Below are 15,241 nucleotides of genomic sequence, written 5' to 3' on the forward strand. Positions count from 1 at the left end.
GTACAGTACAGTATAATAGAGTGCAGTGGAGTACAGGCTAGTTAAGTGTTGGTCACAGTATATGCTGTTGTGTTTATGACTTGGATTGTGGTTGTTTTGATTAATCAAGACATTCAAAATCCTTACTACTGTATTGTACACTCAACCTAGTGACATCAGCTAGCAGCGCCCTAGAAAAGCTAGAGAAGCTGAAATGAGGTTAATCTTTCTCGCAAATCTAGGTACATTTCATAAAGCAGTCTCCTGTCTTGTCTGAGGTGAAATGCAAATGAACAAGAGTCATATGATCAAATGTTTCATGTCCTCTTCAGATAATTTGAATTAATGAATATTTAATGGATTCCTAAATTATACTTTCTGATTCCCAACTGGAATTAACCTAATGTTTAATAATGAAACTGCGTAGGAGCTCAATAATGTTTATATTCTTTTGCCAATATTAAGGTCTATTCAGGTTGCTCAAAGAGACCCACAGACCACTGACTGTTATATCCATCATGGATATTGACAGAGTATTCCATGTATGTATTGGTTTGTTACATTGAATCAGCTGTGATCCTCGGCCCAGCTAACCGTTAGTTGTATCAGTGACCCATCTTAGGTAGCAGCTTTGTTATCCTCCACCGCCAGGACGTTGTTCTGAGCAGTCATCTGCAGGACATCTTCTATGTCCTTGATCAGATCCTCAAATAAACACAGAAAGAAAAGTTAATTTAAATAACTACCCATTACTGTTCCACATGAGCAGGGTCATTCTAGCACTTGCTCTGATTTCACTACTTACTGGTCACACCTTTCTTCATTGAACATAACATTCCAGCTTACTACAGCTTGACTGAATATACATTATAGTCTCATGATGACATAGATGATGAGGAAGATCGTTAGGCCATTGACATGGTACCTTGAAATTAGTCTCTCCTTGCATTTTCGGGGATGATATTTCCTGATGAATGACTGACAGATTCCGAGCAAAGGTCACTAGGGCTCCCTGGAGATCCTCGGAGACGGTTCTATTAATGACACCCGAACAAACGAGTTTACTAACGATCCCTGTGTTGCCGGCTAAGAAACAATCACCTTGTTTATCTGGTGGTGTTGGTTAAATGAAAACTTTCAGCTGACAACATCCTCGGTCTTGAGATGTGAGCAGAGCCTGATTTAACCATTACAGCGCTGTGCAAGCTAAAGGATTTGTGTGATAAATAGGTTAAATAACTCTCCTCTTAAAAGCTGCTGGGGATCATAAGGATATTTACAAAGCCAGAGGTCTGACATCTTAATCCTCTGAAGGAAGTGTTTATAGAACTCTTTCATCCACTTAATACTCTATTGTCATTTTATGTGAATGTCCATTCGAACAGGGGGAGGTCAAACAAACATACTCAGATAAGAGCATTTCATACAGATATCATTTTTTCTGTACAGCACAGAGTTTGTGTATAATAGGTGATATTTACCTTTTAATCAGTAAATGAACAGATAGTAGTATGCCTATGTAAGGGCATGATGGAAATAACTATAGGGTCAGTGTCAACAGTTTGTACCTTTTTATACCATTTTAAAACCATTAGTCTCTCAAGACAGACGTGTTGGCTCCCACAATTTACAAATGCTCCCGCCTACCTGTCTGTATTTCAGCAACTCTCAGAGTTGGTCAAAAAATACAGTAGGATATCTAGTCAAAATAAGGCGGGTATCCTCTCATTTCCCCACATCTGTGTCCCCTGTGCAGCCGCTTAATAGCTCAGACTGGAAAACAAACTAGTCGAATCCTAGCTAGCTAGCTGCTGAGCAGAAATGGAAATTGGACAAGATATATATTTTTTATTTATACATAAATATTTATACACAATTCATGAACATGTGTCGTGATTGGTCGAATACCATCGTACTTCCTTCCGGTCTGAAGCTTTGTTTTTTTTCTTCTGAAGATGACAGCTTCCTCTGTCTAAATTTTAATAGGCTGAAGTACAGACTGTCTCTGGAGCATTCGAAGATTGTGGAAGAGATAGACTGGCTTGAGAGACTATAAAACCATGAAATGTCAGAAGAAACTGAAAGGGAGCAGTTTAGATTTCCAGTTTGATAAGGAAATATAAATGGGTGTGTGGTGGAGTGTGGTGTGATATGATAATGTGATATTTACTGTAAAGAAATACTTGCATCATTCCAAGACTGCCTCTCTCACTGCTGTCATGGAGGGCAAAAACAGTGCCTTGCCTCCTCTGCAATTAAACAGCCACAAGAACACTGATGAAAGAGGAGCTCTAATCGTCAGATAGCGTAGATTAAATCAATTATATGATGTCAACAAAATGTCATGTTGACGAAAAGGCCAATAGGTTCATCCTGACAGTGGTTTACCTTCATGTCAAATCCTATGCCTTGAGCCTTGCACATCTTAAGGAACACAGTGGGGTACACCATGGACAGGTTAGTGTGAAACAAGCCACTCCCAATAACCGCGTAGCGATTAGATGCAAGATGCTGTGGGGAAAAAGCAGGAAAGAGAAACAGAGGTATGGAAACAATGTAATGGGCTGTGTGATTGCTGGCATTTGTCCTTTTTATCAATCTTCACTGTGGCAAAATCATTTTTGTTGAATAAAATCTGGGGTTAAAGCATAAGTAGTGGTGCCATGGCGCATGAAGCAGTGTCACGGCTAACAGTAGAGATGGCTGAACCCTGTGCACATGTCCTTAGGGTCAGTGTTGAGTTTAGGGACTGTGTGTGATTAGTGAACATGATGAGTGTGGGGCACATGTGGTAAACTGTTGGGCCTTTCTTAATTAACTGCGGGGAGGAACAATTAATGTTTGGAAGACATGCCAAATACACGATGCACTTAATTGTATGATGCCAATCAAAGGGACTACAGTTTTGGGACTATTATAAATGTTTGCATTCATCATAAGACAAAGGCACTACTGAATGCATAATAATATGATCCATATCACCGTAAGAAATAACAGGAGAAAATACACAAATGATTCTGAGAATATAAGCAACACTGGAGGGGTTGATCACTTAAACGTGTCAGGACTCAAGAAGATAAAAATGTGCCTGGTTCACACACACACACAGGCAGCTTTGGGAGATGAAACAGTAGGATTAAGCCCGTGTGAGCACAGGAGATAGCCCATAACTCTCTGCGATGGCCGTGTGTTTGCAGTTGTCAAACATTGCACCCTCACACAACAATAAAAGTGTCCAGCAGGGATTTAATTGTGTTTGTAATGCGCAGGCCCTTAATGATGGCCACCGCTAAGGCCATTATCCATTGAGCAGTGGCTCAAATGCTGCTCTGAAGCACCAGGCCACCAACTAAATGAATGTTTGATAAAATAATACAAGTCGCGGATTAACAAGCGTAAACTCAGGCATGCTGCTAATAAAAGAACTCTATTGTTTAAGGCCTGGCACCAGGTTGATGAGGTGTTCAAGCATGCATACACATGCATAATGAATACGCTATGAATTATTAATGTGTTGATTATTTAGGCTCATCTATCAAAATGATAATGAATTCAGCACCTAAACACCAATTGAGCTCAGTGCGTAATTACAGTATTTAGTTGTATTTAACAAAAATCAAGAGCAAAACATTGATCTATCTTAGTGATTACTGCGGTGGTAAAATAATTAGTTTTGAAGCTCTGCTAGTTTCACACCAGCTAGTTTCACTCTGGTTGAGGCAAAAACGAACAATATTATTTACAAAAACAGCTGTAAAAAATATATGACATTAAAATGCACAAGGTTAAATTGATAAATAATGCTTATCACATTTGACATAAACATAAAATAATAAATACTGCCACTATACGCAGGCATAAAATGGTACTTTGGCTGCTATCTGCCGTGAAGGGGATTTCTCTTTGATTGGTACTGGCACTTCTAAACGGCATGTGCGGCAATCCAGCGTTCCACCAGTCAAAATCAGAAGCATCTGGGTCATGGCCAGCTGGTTACTGTATCTCAGGTCCACATCAATAGCCCACACCTGCAGACAGCACAACATGAAAGCTGTCACCACATATGTCACACAAAATGAATATAAAACAGATCATTTGATTATTCTAATGGAAAAATTGAGCATCAAGGCATTTCACCCACACAGCATTCTAAACAAAGATAGATAAAACAGGGCCAGTACCTTTTAGTCCTTAAAATATTATCCGTGTTGAGAGGCAGGAGAAAGGAAATCACTGTTAATGGTTTCTCTGTTACAGATTTAGGTATTTCGGCTGTGGAATGACACATGCACAAAGTAGATCCTTTCTTCAGTATTTGGGTCCATTCTGCCCCGGGCTAGTTTGTTTGGCTTATGTCCGACGAGGAGCTAACTTCAGATGATATGTATGGTAAATGGCATCATTATAAGTATATTAAGGGGTCAGGTATGGTCATAGCCTTCCGCTTAAACAGGGCTAATTTTCCCGATAATAACCTAATAGCTATGCCCTCTCTTCAAAAGTGGCAAATAAATCACCAGTGAAGGAGTTGTTAATAACTAAGTGGCAGTCGGCTGCCTCCCTTTGCTGTTCCTATTTGTCAAAGTAAACGCTCCTGCCACCGAATGCAAATAGCTGCCTGCCTTGTGAAGCACTCTGCAACCTGAGCGCTTCAACTCCACTAGTAGCACATGGACATCTGACCATACTACACAGTAATACCCTCACACATTTTTATTCAATTCTAAAAGATTGTGATTCAGATAAGGAGTGACTTAGCTAGAGGCTACTACATTTGCTTACAAAGTCTGCTGTAATCTAAGTGAAGGCTAACATTTCCTTTCAAAGTGAGTTTCAATTGTTAAGATCATAAATTATCAATATTGTACATGGTAGTAAAGATGTATTTTAATGGAACGTTTGCATCTTTAAAAAGGCTGTGTCATGCAAAAGAAATCAGCACTTAAACGAATACTCAAAAAATATTTTTGGTGATAAAAAAAAAAAGCGGTTAATGCTTAGGATTTTCTTAGTATATTATTCACAGCTATAATCTTGTAGGCTGGGGGTTAATCTTTAAAACACATACACATTAAATCAGATGAACATAAAGAGAATATATACACATTCGGTATTGTAAGTAGATCTCGGCAAAGCATCAAACAAAATTGCAGATTGTGTGCATAGTACAGTACATGTGTAACAACAGTTGAGCATGTTGTATTGCACTGAGCATCCTGTACTGCAGGAGGGTAGCTACCAGTGGATAGATGCAAGGGTGTATGCATCAGGTTGATACCTGGGGCTGGGTGATGGGCACACTCCACAAAACCATTCACTCCACTCACTAAAAATCATACCCCGATGTCCCATTGTCGCTCTTAGCAGAGCCGTGGGAAATGTAAGCCTGGATTGTACCTGCTTTCTATAGCCTTGCATTTTCATTAAAACCCTCTGATGCTGCAGCTGGGGCTCCGCCATTCCACAATGTGAGGGAAGACTGCAAGGGCAAACATATGTGACCCACTTCTTCCCATCAAATAAAGTATGCAGCTTTTAGCAACAGGTTTGAATCTAAATTGATGTTTAAATCCAGACAGGTTTGCCCATGTGGCTCTCCTCTGTCTGGGCTCAGTATGTGGCTCTCCTCTGTCTGGGCTCTGTATGTGGCGAGACGCGTCTGTCTTCAATGCTCCTCCTGCTTCTATTGAAGCGCATACGGTTTATGATCTATTCTTAATTACGCTGTCAGTGAAACCCATACAATCTCTGGTAACACCACAGCTGAGATTCATTTTTGGGCTGTCATTCTATCATTCTTAAAGAAAGATCAGCTTCTGTTACCATGCTACATTTGAGAAATAGCAAATTTTTGTGATATGAGATAGTATTACAAAGCTTTAGTTCGCCTATATGAAATCTTGAAATGTACCGATTACTCTCAGGTGTATCGAAGTGAAGCCCCACAGTTATGGCACAATTCTTCTGACAAAAATGTTTTTAGCAGGATTTTATATATGAAAAGAATCAGAAGTAGTCCTACACTACTATGAAAATAAATCACAAATATTTGAAGTTTCAAGACAAATTGTGCATTGTGTAACCGTGATTCTCACACTACACTTTTAGTGTCCAATTCATAAGATACTACCCTCTAGTGGCAAAAATGCCCTCAACTGCATATACTCTACATCCTTTTGTAATTGGGAAACATTTATGAATACTAAAATAAATACAGCATCAGCGGGGGGGAGGGGGGGGTTGGGGGTGCATAGGGAAAGATTTACTAAAATGTCCTGAATATAAGCCATTATATGGAGGAAGTTAACAAATGGTGCACTGCTTTGTGATGGATTGTTTTCGGAAAAGAAAAAAAAAATCTGTGTTATCCATACCCTTTTGTAAAATTGTGAAGTAGGTCCAGTACTTCCTCCACTCTATTGCATGTTCAGTATTTTATAGGCCATATTATAAACCAAGTATTTCATTGTACAGCTCTGGATCAATAGACAGTCAGTGTAGCCACATGTTAGGAGCAGAGGTTAAACCATCATAAACCAGACCATTTCCAATATCATAAATCAAGCAGGTTTTCAGCGAAACTAAATCCTGACAAATGGGATCAGATTTCCAAGATGTCTCGTCTTAATAACTAGACACATTTCAGAGAGGGCTGCAAGTAACCAGTCAGGGGTTAAACAGTGACAGGACATCCCCGCGAAGGAGTCAAATCACTTTAGAATGACCTATTGTCTGAAAGATAGGTGCCTCTGACTTTCTCCATGTTGTAAGGTTAAAGGGCAAACCTTAAATGGCGGAATCAGTGTATTGACACAATAAGACCTGACAGTTTATTAGATGGCCTTGTGAAACATTTGGTCCCCATGCCCACTGCTTGCCTTGCCGGTTTCGCGGCTCCCAGGGGAGCAGTAGGGGCGGCATCTCTCTGCTCATATGGATCCCTGATCCTGCCTAAAAATTGATCTCTGTGACCAGCATGGTGGAATGGACAGCTTTGACACCGTGTGTTCCGACAGCCTGACATATTTATCCGTGTAGCATAAGCTTCCATTTGCTCTGGCTGTGTCTCACCTTCTGCTCCAAGGTGCTGTGGTTGAGGAAGGTGACCAGGTCCAGGGAGACGTAACCTACGATGAGACGCTGCAGACAGGCCCGGCCCACACGCATGCAGATGGAGTGCAGCGTGTGTGGGCAGACAGAGGTCTGAGGGACACAGGAGCCCACTGCAGTCTGCAGCTGACAGGAGCCGTGGAGCTGGTCTCCACAGGACAGCATGCTCACACCACCCCCAGGCTGCAGCAGCAGATCTACTGTCAGACAGGTCAGGCTGTCTGAAGGGGGGTAGGCCTCCGCCACCCCACCTAGATGCAGAGACACACGCACGGTGAGGAGAGAGGGATGGCTACAATATAAACAAGCCTGATTGACTCACAGAGCAAAGGTTACCCATAAAACAGCACCTGAGCTCTCTTTTGATGTTACCACTCCCCCCCCCATTGAAACATAGTAACAGAAGAATGAATTCATTTGCCAGTTCACATAGGGAATATTTGGCCACTAAAAAGGGACATAGGAGATTCGAGTTGGCATAATTCTAAATGGGAGTATTTCCTGGTGAATAGCATTCAGTGCCTGACAATAGGCATCTGACCTTGCCTGAGGAAGGTCTTCAGGAAGCAGGCCCAGTTGGGATAGCAGGAGGTTTTAGCAGGCTGGGCGTGATGGGCCAGCCACTCTGGGACCTCATCTAGATATCTGAGCAGAACAGGCTCCTGTGAAAAGTAAAAGTGTATACATCAGGGATCTACTGGATCTCTTAGTTGGAGGCAGATCTGAGGGCAGGACAGTATGTACGTTTGTTCATTCAATCACACAAGAGCAAGTCTTGGTTACTTTATTTTGTGCCACTCCAGGTGTCCACCCCATTGCTGGAAATGCCCTTGTATTATCCGGATGAGTACAGTGACTAGCTGTTATCCTTGAGACCTTCGATGGCAGTTTCAAATTCTCTGTGAGTGTCTGACAGATACTGAGAGAGGGTCCATCTGTGAGTGTCTGATGGATACTGAGAGAGGTTCCATCTGTGAGTGTCTGATGGATACTGAGAGAGGTTCCATCTGTGAGTGTCTGATGGATACTGAGAGAGGTTCCATCTGTGAGTGTCTGATGGATACTGTGAGAGGGTCCATCTGTGAGTGTCTGACAGATACTGAGAGAGGTTCCATCTGTGAGTGTCTGACGGATAATGAGAGAGGGTCCATCTGTGAGTGTCTGACGGATAATGAGAGAGGGTCCATCTGTGAGTGCCTGATGGATACTGAGAGAGGGTCCATCTGTGAGTGTCTGATGGATACTGAGAGATGGTCCATCTGTGAGTGTCTGATGGATACTGAGAGAGGGTCCATCTGTGAGTGTCTGACAGATACTGCGAGCAGGTCCATCTGTGAGTGTCTGATGGATACTGAGAGAGGTCCATTTGTGAGTGTCTGACAGATAATGAGAGAGGGTCCATCTGTGAGTGTCTGATGGATACTGAGAGAGGGTCCATCTGTGAGTGTCTGATGGATACTGAGAGAGGGTCCATCTGTGAGTGTCTGACAGATACTGAGAGAGGTTCCATCTGTGAGTGTCTGACGGATAATGAGAGAGGGTCCATCTGTGAGTGTCTGATGGATAATGAGAGAGGGTCCATCTGTGAGTGTCTGATGGATACTGAGAGAGGGTCCATCTGTGAGTGTCTGACAGATACTGAGAGAGGTTCCATCTGTGAGTGTCTGACGGATAATGAGAGAGGGTCCATCTGTGAGTGTCTGACGGATAATGAGAGAGGGTCCATCTGTGAGTGTCTGATGGATACTGAGAGAGGTCCATCTGTGAGTGTCTGATGGATACTGAGAGAGGGTCCATCTGTGAGTGTCTGACAGATACTGCGAGCAGGTCCATCTGTGAGTGTCTGATGGATACTGAGAGAGGTCCATTTGTGAGTGTCTGACAGATAATGAGAGAGGGTCCATCTGTGAGTGTCTGATGGATACTGAGAGAGGGTCCATCTGTGAGTGTCTGATGGATACTGAGAGAGGGTCCATCTGTGAGTGTCTGACAGATACTGGGAGAGGGTCCATCTGTGAGTGTCTGATGGATACTGAGAGAGGGTCCATCTGTGAGTGTCTGACAGATACTGAGAGAGGGTCCATCTGTGAGTGTCTGACAGATACTGAGAGAGGGTCCATCTGTGAGTGTCTGATGGATACTGAGAGAGGGTCCATCTGTGAGTGTCTGATGGATACTGAGAGAGGGTCCATCTGTGAGTGTCTGATGGATACTGCGAGAGGGTCCATCTGTGAGTGTCTGATGGATACTGAGAGAGGTCCATCTGTGAGTGTCTGATGGATACTGCGAGATGGTCCATCTGTGAGTGTCTGATGGATACTGAGAGAGGTCCATCTGTGAGTGTCTGACAGATACTGAGAGAGGGTCCATCTGTGAGTGTCTGATGGATACTGAGAGAGGGTCCATCTGTGAGTGTCTGACAGATACTGCGAGCGGGTCCATCTGTGAGTGTCTGACAGATACTGCGCGCAGGTCCATCTGTGAGTGACAGCCTATTATCAGAAGGCCTCAGGAGTCTAATGGCTTTAACTCACAGCCATGGAGACAGCACCTGCCCTCAATAACAACTCCCTCCACTGGGCGGCTGATGAATACCTAAGCTAACCCCATCTATCTGGGGATCAATCAGGGCTTGACTGGGATCGATATCACTCTTGTTTCTGTAACTAGGAAACGCCATAATGGTTTCACCACTTAATTATGCTGTTAATTGCCAACTTTTGCTTTAGGTGTCCCTTAAACAGTTTGGCAACTTAAGTACATTATCTCATCTGACCGTGTGGTAACGTAACGATTCAATCTTAATCTGTCATTTTGTAATATACTATAAAATTGCATTTAAATGCTGATTTTCGACTGCATAAATTGCCCAAAAATAAAACGGACGAGTCGATTCTTTTAATTGCATAGAAGGGGAATTATTTTGGTCACAAACAATCAATCAAATCTGTGAATCTGAACCACCTTCTTAGCTGTGAAAAAGATGAAAAGATTCTGAATGGAAATGTCTTTGTTCTTTTATCATTCTAGCTGGAGCGTTACTTTGTTTTGAGTATATTCTGTCGGGCTTCGTTGGAGATGGAACTGGAGATTATGCTGTTGATATTCCAGTCATGTAACAGCCATCATCATATTCAAGTACTGTAAGAGGCGAGGTCAAATGCTACACAGTGATTCTCCCTACACAAACCATAAAGCACACAATGGTGCGGCAAAAAGTGTAAGGGAACGGTGGCCATTTTCAACGGAAGAGCAAGCTCACTCCGGGACTTTGCCTATGCAGTTCAGAGACACAGCGGGACAGGAAGGAAAGAAAGAGAGGTATTTTGCAATAAATTATTTGGACTTAAACTGCGAGCAGTACCCTGTGATAGGATTCAAGCTTTGCTTGGTGTCCACATAAAGCCAAGCAATCTGGTCATAAATAAAATAGATGTAGCCATGCCTCTTTGATTGCCATTTAATCTCTCCGTTACACAATGAAACAACCGAGAAAATATGTATTGAGAAACTATGTGTTGTCGAGAAGAGACGTGGCAAAATCTGACTTGCTATACACTTTACTATGCACTTTCATTTACTATAACACTGTCCCACCGCTACCAGATGAACAGAGCTTCAACCTCAACCACCTACAGCTCATGATTCATTTCACATACTAATAAACATATAATATAACATACCGGTATTTCTCTTGTGTAATTTTGGATCCTTGGTTGAAGTGAAAGCAAAAGAAAAAGACACATTTATCAGAAATGGACCACAGGAAAATGGTTCAAACTCTTAGGGATCATGTTCGGGCAGAACAGTAGATGATTAGGAGGTTGTCTGTGCAAACAGAAAGACTGCACAATATTTAGACAGAAAACATCTGCATAAAAGTAGTGATTATCAAATGACCCATTTCGTGGACAAACCTAACCCAAATAAGGTGTTGCTCGTGATCTGTTTTGTACACAGCGTGACAAAAAGAACTACTCCATCTGTTGACGCTATTAGGTGTAATTTTTACCCTCTTGTGCCTAATGATCCATACACAAGCTGTGTGTTTGAGTGCTTAAGTGTGTGTATGGCCCCCTTCAGGCATTGCATGGGTGCAGATCTGTGCGTCTTTAACCTCTCTGTGTGTAAACGCTGAAAGAGGCCTGGGGGCTTGTGCTGGGGGCCATGGGCCTCACAACACACTATCCTCCAGACCTCTGTGAAGCTCCTATAGTGCAGAATGGCCCTCTCCTCCTCCTCCTCCTCCTCCTCCTCCTCCCTCGAACCCTCCAGCCTCCGGTTGCCATGGCCAAAAGGGATCGGAGGGTTGGTATTATTCTAAAGACCACATGGCATTCTTGTATTCTTCTCTGTGATTCAGTCTGCTATTCTTCATGCTGAGCCCGCCAGAACAAGCAATAATTAAAAAAAAAATGCACACAGTTTAAAGTAAGGGCCAAGTAGTCTACTTCTCTCTTATACCCTCAGTCTTTTTACAGTGATCATCAATGCTACGGGACACACCACATTTAAGTGCAAAAAATATTCTTTATAATATATATTTGGCACTTAACTTGCTTATTTTTTGGGTAAACAATGATCTTGGTGTTAAATTATGAATACCGATTTGAAATGCTTCATTTAATCATTTTGTGTTTCATTAATAATTCATTAAATTGCTACTGCGTTAATGAACATGGCTTTACACGTCTATAAACCTTAGGCTTAAATGTTTGAAAATATTCAGAATTGCGAGTATCTATCCCATTCACTAGCTGTCACTGCTATTTGCAATTAGGTCTACTTCTTTCAGCCAAGTGCTACAGTAATGAGTGCTATATCTCAAAATATGCTGCCACGCTTGAGCATCTATATACAGTTTCTGCTGTGAGGAGAGGATAGCTACATTGAGGAGCTACATTGAAATGAAATATTCATGTTTGAGTCTATGCAACAACATAGTTCTACTAGCCTTTCAGCACTCTATTGAAAGCATAAAGTTTAAATTGCCAGGTTTTAATATACATAAGCGTAACAGGAGAATGACGGGTATAATAACTTTAGGGGGGCGAATACAGTTTGAGGGAAAATAATGTGCTAACAAACAAAAACAAAAACTCATCCTATGAGGAGCACAGGATGTGGGCTTGCCTTTGATTAAAAGAGCAAGGTGTAGAATAAAGGGCAGTTAAAGTGTTGTGTCCATATGGCCCAGAAGCCCTGAGGCGGTGGGCCTACACTAGGGGCCTCGGCACTCTTCCCTCTCCATGGGACCCCAGCTGGTGAAACAAACCCCATTTACTTTCCTGCGCTGCCTCGGCCACCATTATGGACCTTGGCTGTGGCTCAGCCGCGCTCTGCCATAATTAACAGCACCGAAGCCACAACAATTACATCCCCGCTCCGCACATCCACTATGAATCAAAGAAGGGGCTACGCTACGCTAACAGGAGCCACGAGAAGCTTGAGATGGCTGCTGCTCTTTGGAATAGAATAAAAAGTAAAAAAAAATCATTGTGCTCAAAGCCCACAATGATTAGCCTGTAATTAGTTTACACAAAGCTCCCTGTTAAATGGCCAAATACGGTAATTAACACATGACAGAAAATCAAAGGCTACTTTGTAAGCATATGAGAAATAAGTGCCAGAGGCTCCGAAGCTGTGTACGGATTTCAACCATACTAAATGGATACGTTACTAATGATTAAGTACATATTATTTGTTTTTGAATACGTTTCAGATAAATCTGAATATATTTTTTAGTGAAGAAAGTAAATGTGTTTGTTTGTTTGTTTTATAAAAGTTGTGGAAAATTAAACTAGACCGAGGCTGCAAGTTCAACACAAGCACAAAAGAGGAATGCACAGTTCATACCTTTTATTATTAAGATAGCCAAGAAAGCCTATCCACAGTACAGCCTCATTTAAATATGGGCCTTTCTTGACACTGACTAGTCAACTAATCGTGCTGACAACCCACCGTTGCCTGGGTCCAGACTGCTGACCTAAATAATATGGACGAAGCCATCCATTGTTTTTTGGACTCACGTTTGGAAGCAAAGTGTTGTCTGTCACCATCTTTGGGTCCTTGCGCAGCTCACGTGAGAAGGCAGGAGAGGGGGGGGGGGGGGGGGTTTCCCAGAGCCGCCTGTTATTGGTCCATGATCGGCAAGCTGCACAATCACTGGACAGGCGACCTGTCAATCACCCACTTTCCTATAATCTATTTTACTCTAAACAGGCGAGCTATATAACCCCCCCCCCCCCCCCCCCCCCCTACAGTTGTTATGTAAGGTGAAATTAGCTAAATAGGCCAAAACCGTGTTTCGGTCCATGCTGTAAGCATGCTTAATCACTGTTACAAAGTGAGGCATTTTAACATGGGGGTGAACGGGAACAATGTCACTTCTGGGTCCTGCCTCAAGTGGCCATTCGAGGAACTACAGCTTTCAGGATCACTTCCGCAGCTTCCTCTGTAAAACCCCGAGCTAGCCTGCTGGTCCAGACCTGCGAATCCACTCACTCGTTGCACTCCAGGAAATGGAGTGCAACGAGCTGACAATTCAGTCTGATATCAGGCTAAACCCACAGACTAGACCAGCTTGAAAATTGACTTTTGCACATACCTACCATTGAATGAGTGCCATGGATGGCCCCATTGCTGTAATGCTAGAAATACTATCAATTGCAATTCAGGATTACATTTAAAGATTAGAGTAGTCCCCCTGGCACTTCAATCTACTTTGAAGACATGAAATACATGTGGAATTATGTCTCATTGATTTAATCCATGAGTTCATTCGGCTACACACCAATGTACAGAGAACAAATGTGTGACCAGAATTATTCTACTGTGTTTTAATTGTCACTGCCAGGTGAGTGAGGGTAGTAATACCGCTGGGCAGTTTACAGTCCTCTCCAACACACCAAGAATAACTGCCTCAGAGGATAGATAATGCTCGTGTGTATACTCAGATATTTTAGGTATTGATTTAATGCTGTGTGGCTTTAGGGATGATGCTGAAAATACTGTACCACAGGGACCAGTGTTGTGGGTTATGTTAAGGTACCTACTGCCAGCTGAATGATGCTGTCTCTCTGACCCCACTGTGACCTATGCTTTGATTCATTCTTTGAGAGGCATGAATCAAAGCCTTAATCTAGTCTCAACCAGGAGCACAAACTTCATTTTAATATCTAGATGTTAGAAGAGCTTACATTTAAATGGCTGATTCCTCATTGGTATGGATATAATAATAGCAATGCCCTATGCGTCTAAAACCAGTCTACAAAGTGCTTTGTAGGAAGCGATAAAAACAAGGCATGATAGCAGACACATCAATTTAAGTAGAAGATATAAGGGAAATCCATCAAATGGAAGGAAAATAAAAGGCAAGTAAATTCAATAAGATATGATATAAAACGCGTCTACAAATATGTGCTTTAAGAAGTGATCCCACAGTTTGTGACAGTGAGTAAATGATGTAATCCTTTTGGTCATTTCTATACCTGCACCCATTCTGCGTTCCACAGATCAGGACCATCGCGCCGGTACTCGTGCAGGGCCCAGCGATAGCAGCTTAGATGGCGCACGTCGCAGTACGCCGTGCCGCGGCCGCCCGTCTCCGAGTCCATCTTGAAAAGCCAGCGCTGCACATCCATGTTCTGAGTCATCAGCCGGGCCAGTGTTTCATGAAGCTAAAGCAAAAGAACAGACGCGAATCACAAAGTAAAATGACAAATATTACAACTGAAAAGTTATGTAAATCTCATGTTATCCTGGCACTGCTGAGGGACGGCCATGCTGTGGCGGAGTCTGTGTGTGTGCATTTGTGCATGTGTGTTTTTGGTCTCTGGAACCTGATTAAGGGAGTAGATGTCTCCCTGCCCAGGGGTTACATCAACCTCCGCCCCGGCGAGGATCCTCCTCCCTCCAGACTTGGTGCCGTAGAGCTGCGCTACCGCCGGCTCTGGGCCCAGGATCGGCACTGCCAGCTCATCAGCCACAGCCAGGTCATCCACATGGGCCACTCCACCCACGATATAGGCCTCCTTACCCTGGATCAGGTTCCTGATGCGCTGCAGGGTGCGTGGGCTGTACCTCAGCAGCGTGGAGAGGCACATGTCATGAGTCTGGGAGAGAGAGAGAAGGGGAGAAAGATTACGACAGG

The 15,241-nt window shown here is 42.9% G+C and overlaps 1 protein-coding gene across 1 annotated transcript in view; it reads right to left on the reverse strand.

Moving 5' to 3' along the window:
* Positions 1 to 597: 597 nt before the first annotated feature.
* Positions 598 to 15,241, reverse strand: part of iqch (IQ motif containing H) — a gene marked incomplete at both ends in the record, with an annotated part of 26,579 nt that continues 11,935 nt past the window's right edge. Inside the window, 9 exons of the mRNA XM_083654778.1 lie at positions 598 to 684; positions 905 to 1,013; positions 2,167 to 2,228; positions 2,368 to 2,490; positions 3,849 to 4,007; positions 7,051 to 7,340; positions 7,631 to 7,751; positions 14,580 to 14,768; positions 14,931 to 15,203. Of these exons, the coding sequence (XP_083510904.1) occupies positions 598 to 684; positions 905 to 1,013; positions 2,167 to 2,228; positions 2,368 to 2,490; positions 3,849 to 4,007; positions 7,051 to 7,340; positions 7,631 to 7,751; positions 14,580 to 14,768; positions 14,931 to 15,203 (1,413 nt within the window). The remainder of the gene's footprint in view (positions 685 to 904; positions 1,014 to 2,166; positions 2,229 to 2,367; positions 2,491 to 3,848; positions 4,008 to 7,050; positions 7,341 to 7,630; positions 7,752 to 14,579; positions 14,769 to 14,930; positions 15,204 to 15,241) is intronic.

Source organism: Poromitra crassiceps (genome assembly GCF_964638095.1).
Source record: "Poromitra crassiceps genome assembly, chromosome: 18".
Lineage (NCBI taxonomy): Eukaryota > Metazoa > Chordata > Actinopteri > Beryciformes > Melamphaidae > Poromitra > Poromitra crassiceps.